The sequence below is a fragment of the Ciona intestinalis genome, chromosome 5 (genome assembly GCF_000224145.3).
Source record: "Ciona intestinalis chromosome 5, KH, whole genome shotgun sequence".
NCBI classification, from domain to species: domain Eukaryota; kingdom Metazoa; phylum Chordata; class Ascidiacea; order Phlebobranchia; family Cionidae; genus Ciona; species Ciona intestinalis.
This window is the reverse complement of record NC_020170.2, coordinates 4997191-5002672: the sequence shown is the minus strand read 5'-3', so window position 1 is coordinate 5002672 and position 5482 is coordinate 4997191. Positions and strand designations below refer to the sequence as shown.

Genomic DNA, 5482 nt, shown 5'->3' with positions numbered 1-5482 from the left:
CCACCCTACTATATATATTTTTTTTTTATAGGTCCCATCACTCACTGTTAAAATATTGGTATTTTTGCAAATTTCTTTTGTTGAATTTAGGAACAGGATAATCATGTATATGACTTACTATCAAAGTAACTTGTGTCTTCTTCATCATCAATCTGAGGAACAAACTGAGCTTTTTGCCGAAGAAGGTTGTTCCAATCCATGCTGTCAAAGTAGGGGTGACTTTTCACCTGGAAGTAGGAAAAAAGTTTCGTCATAAATAAGTTTCAAATTATGAAAGTTGAAGTTCAATTGTTTATTTTTAGCAACAATGATTCCACAATCTACATGATGTAATCAAATTATAAAAAAAGCGTTTGTTGAAAGTTAGTTTTATACACAAAAGTTTAGAATTGAGGTTGCCATAGACAACGATTTTTTACTATATGTATTTTTATCATAAACGTCTTTCAGCTACCAAGAAAAACATTTCCCAATACAATATTTTACAATATTTAAAAAATAAAACATTATTACTTTAAAAAAAATAGCCAAAATATATTTTCACCTCAAATGCCCCTCTGCTACCAAGTCTATTAAGCGGGTCACGGTCAAGTAAACACGAGATGAGACTTATCGCATCTTCGGATAAAGCGTCCTCACCCTCCGGCCACACGATGTCATCTGAGAGCAAATAAATTAATTTAAATTGGGGTAGGTAAAGGGGTCAAGGTAAAAGCCTAGATAATTATTCAATGAGATAACTTGTTAAAAAGAAAATATAAAAATTTTAGGACAAATTTAAAAAATTGAAGATTGTATCTGTAACAAAAAAGGCGAAAAAAAAGTAATCATAAATATAGACCGCTTACCATTGATAGCTTGCATAAACAACTCATCGGGAGTTTGGCCGAAAAACGGGACGCAACCAACAAGAAATTCATACAAACATATGCCAGCTGACCACCAGTCTACAGGGGTGCCGTACCCAAGGTGTAGAATCACTTCAGGAGCGATATACTCTGGTGTGCCATGTACCTATGGATGTTAAAATTGTTTGATAATGCATTGGATTTTATTACACTATCGCTATTTAAGCTTTATGTTTCAATGTTTTTCTTACTGTTTACCTAAAAGGGTAAGTTAACAGGGTGAGGACATGTTTTTTTTTCGAAGAGAGTGAATCAATAAACATATTTAAAACTTCAAAATGTTTTCCACTAGTACTATGGACCTAAGGTGGTAAAATTTTCATAATTATTTTGTAATTTCAAGTTAACAAATTAAAAAATATTATATTAAATTTGTATTATTACCTGAAACGTACTGTCATATTTATTCGTTACTGGCCTTAAGCTAACTTTGTTCTTTCACGAAAATTAAAATAAAATTACCCCATAGTGGAATAGGTAACCATTGAGATTATAGCATTGATTGCTTTTCACTGGAACGATCAATATTTTAAGAGTTGTCAATATTTGCTGTCAACCTGGTGATGTCACCGTTTAATTTCGCGCTGAGCCAAACCAGCGGAATTTTCTCATGAATATTTTAGAGCAAGTGTAAGGCATACTGTTATTGTTATTACTGTTATATTTGTCACAGTACACAAATAGCAAAACACTGTCATTATTGCGCATAACTGTGGCATAAGCATGTGCGTGTTTGTGAATATGCAAAATTATATTACATGTTACCCAAATTCTAAATTTATGTTAAAAATAGTAAATACAGGTTTTAAAACACGTTTTTTTGGACATAAAAGTTGCTTTTTTTTGACATAAAATATTGAGGCTAGAGTCCGCCCATTCCCCAACACCCAGAATGTTAAACATATTAGTGATCGCTTGGTTGGGGAATCTATGTCATGTGTCTTGCGCAAGGCACATCACCCAGTATCGTGACCTGAACCCACTACCCTACCTTCACAAGGCAAACACCCAACCACTGAGCAGCGGTGCTGGATAATTAAACCATAATTAATAGTTTTACCTGTCTGTCGTTGAACTGTTGTTGAGTATCCAGATGTGATTCGTATAGGTTGGTTGTCCGTGACATCAATCCAACTTTAGATAACCCAAAATCCGTCAGCTTGATATGGCCCATCGATGTTATCAATAAGCTGGAATAAAGATTTAGATTTTTTAGGTAATGTGTGGTTTATAAGTTAGATAACTTATTTTTTGTTGTTAAGCGTATTAACTTATTTTTTTGTGGTCAAGCGTCTTGCTTAAGGACACACATGCACACAATGCCAGCAGCATCGATTCTTAAACGTATAAACTCTTGGCTAGGCCCACGAACCATTTTCCCACAGCACGAAAAAAAAAGACATCAGGGCCTTTTGCTGAGTACAGGATTTTAAACAGTGCTTGGCAGATAAAGCAGAAAATTTGACAACGAATTCATTTTATAGAAAAACATTTTATTAATGTTTTATCACATAATTATGTAATATAAGTATGTTTTGTTAAAACCTTTGTGGTAATAAAATTGAATATAATCTTCAAAATAAAAAAAAAAAAAAAAAAGTTTGTGGTAATAAAGTAGAACATCTTCAAAATGCACTTCTTACTTGTCTGGTTTTAAATCCCTATGAACAACTCCATAGTTATGTAAGTACTCCAATGCAAGGACAGTCTCAGCAAAATACATTTGCGCCACTTCATCTGGGAGTACTGATATGTTCTGTATATAAAATGTTGGTGTAAAAAATGATACTTTTTTATATATATGTGGTAATATGTTTGTGTTAATACTTGGGACGGAACTTTCAATTCTGGCCCAGACTGCAGCCATAGAATTATAGGATCAAAATATTTGTCCTTGTGGGTAAATTACCTGCATTTTCTGTGAAGGACACTAGCAAACTTGGTAATACTTATTTAACTGAAATTTTGGAATTAATTGAATAATAATAAAGGATTACTGGTAAACAAAGAATCTTTTAAGAGCATATTCCTAAAAATCAGCTTTTGAAAACATTTTTTTGTGGGATTTTGGGAAATAAATGCTGGTTGTAGAGGTTACTGGTAAACAAAGAATCTAGTCAGTACAATATTGATAAAAACTAGTTCATTTGGACAAAATACTGGTAAAAGATGTTTACTTCGGTTTATACTCCAATGGAAACAGGTAAAAAAGTTATTTTTTAAGTGAAAAACCTTGATAAGGGAAGCCACGTCCCCTCCCTCCACGTATTCCATGACCATGCACAGATGGTGTTTGGTTTGGAACGAGCAGTACATCGTTACCACGAAGGGGTTCTCGACAAATGTGAGGATGTCACGCTCTGCGAAAACCTGTGGAGTGGAATAATGCTGTTATTGTAAAAGTTAAATACGTTTTGTCGTATGTTTACAAAATGTTGTGTGATTTTGGAATAGGGTCGGTAAAAAAAACAATCAATTGAAGCTTAGAATATATATTTTTTTAATGTTTAACCAAAAAGATTGAAAAGTACTACATCATAGCCTTCTCGAAATTTATAGCCGTCATATGGATGACTATAGCTATATTAATATGCCTACCTGCTGCACTTCATTGCGCAGGGCCAGGTTATGCTTATTTATCTTTTTGAGCGCGAATCGCTGTGAAGTTTCTTTGTGTCGCACCAGGAATACAGAGCTGGAAAAATTAAAAATTTAAGACTTTGCTTCCATAGAGCAAACATGTGAAGCTAAGGTGATGATTTATTCATAGGGAAATAATGATTTGTCTGGTAGGAATTTTCATTGATTTCGATAAAGTTTTCAGATTTTTGTCTCCGGTTTCCGAAATAAAAACGTCAACTTTATTTGGCAAATTTGGATGACATATAATTTGAAGGAAAAGTTGGTATAATTTAAATAAACTTTAAATAAATGACAATTTCTACTCTGTCTGTGAGAAATATTTCACTTAAATATACCACGACGATAAAATATTTCTTTTTTTCCTGTAAATGTATGGCTGACAATTTCCTCAACTCATAAGAGACCACTGAGTTAGAACAATTGCTGTTAAATGTCTTGCCCAATGAAATAACTGACAATTACTACTGTGAAAAATAAGTTACTTAAATAAACCACCAAAACAAAATACCCCACGGAGCTATAAGGATAGAACACATTCTATTCCATGTGGGTGGGGTTGGGCAGTATAACACCGTCAGACCTAAGATTTATGCCAGTATTGGCACATCACCCCAAAAGATGTGGGATCGAGTCAAATCACAGTATATTGGTGTCTTCTTACCCATATGCTCCATTACTGATGAGTTTCTTGACAATAAAATCATCTTCAGTGACTTGTTGTGGTTGTGGACACGAATTTTCCTCATTTTCTTCCGAATCGCTCGATGACGAACGAACTTTTAATATACTCTGCATAGAAAGACACCAAAATACATTTTCAAAACATTTTTTTAAAGCATCGTGCATAGGAAATTTGGAATATGTTTCAAACAGGGAAATTAAGCTTATTTTTTACTATTTTACTACCTACAATATACCCTGCATACAAACATATAGATACATTTTAAGAGTTGGGATTTTAGGTTCATTTGTCACCTTTTGTAATATCTACAATATATTATGCATAGAAAAACATTTACATTTTAAAGCCAGAATTTTAAGCTTGTGTACCATTTTGGTGTATTTAGAAATTATCTAAACTTTTTATTCTCTCTAATTTTTGGTCACTTATAGGTTGTTTGAATAAAACAATAGTTGTAGAAAATTATAATGATTTTAGAAAGGAGAAACAGACATTACATTATTTTTTCCATCGCCCCATATTATTCACCAAACAAAGAAAAAGATCAGAAGTGGTTTCGTATATTCATTTATAAATCACACAATCCTACGCCTGCGTAAATATTTACTTAAACCACGCTCAATTCTGCAAATATTAAACGCTAATTTTAAAGCATTGGCCACTAATGGGGGAATTTTAACAAATCAATTAAAATCTGATTTTAGAACCGAATGTTAACCACACAAACTTGAAAAACTGCAAATAAAAGTTGATGAAATAAGGACTACTCTAGCAGGCAAATGATATACTAGTACTTTTAAAAGACTTATCAAAAATTTATATTAATTGTTGCTGCCAGGTTTTTTTGTTTTTAAAACCTGACACATCAGATCAGAGATTTATAATAAGTTGTTATAAACATAAAACAAAATGTATAAAAAATATAAACAAAATTTTAACAAAACCTTACCGAAGTAAGTCCCAACTGTTGTACTATATACTGTGGTATCTCAGTTCCAATGCAACCCCTACTTTCCTTTGCAACATATTCAGCTGATTCTAACAACTGGTAGAATTCTTCGGGGCTAAATTCCTGCAGGTACGGTTAAAATTTTAATTTTTTTGTTTACAATTTTACAAAAGAATAAAACAAAATGCTTAAAGTAAAAACTGTTTAAAGTGTTAACAATGTTTAAACTGTGCACAAAAAAAAGTGAAAACTGTTGACAACATTGGGCTTAACTTTACACTTAAAGTGAACACTTGTCGC

The 5482-nt window shown here is 32.6% G+C and overlaps 1 protein-coding gene across 1 annotated transcript in view; it reads right to left on the bottom strand.

Annotated features, from left to right (window-relative positions):
- The window catches only part of LOC100176684 (microtubule-associated serine/threonine-protein kinase 1), a gene marked incomplete at its 5' end in the record, with an annotated part of 11804 nt that extends 6493 nt beyond the window's left edge, over positions 1-5311 (bottom strand). The window contains 9 exons of the mRNA XM_026834662.1: positions 119-227; positions 545-660; positions 849-1014; positions 1969-2098; positions 2552-2664; positions 3141-3278; positions 3507-3603; positions 4213-4340; positions 5183-5311. Of these exons, the coding sequence (XP_026690463.1) occupies positions 119-227; positions 545-660; positions 849-1014; positions 1969-2098; positions 2552-2664; positions 3141-3278; positions 3507-3603; positions 4213-4340; positions 5183-5311 (1126 nt within the window). The remainder of the gene's footprint in view (positions 1-118; positions 228-544; positions 661-848; positions 1015-1968; positions 2099-2551; positions 2665-3140; positions 3279-3506; positions 3604-4212; positions 4341-5182) is intronic.
- Between the last annotated feature and the right edge of the window lie 171 nt (positions 5312-5482).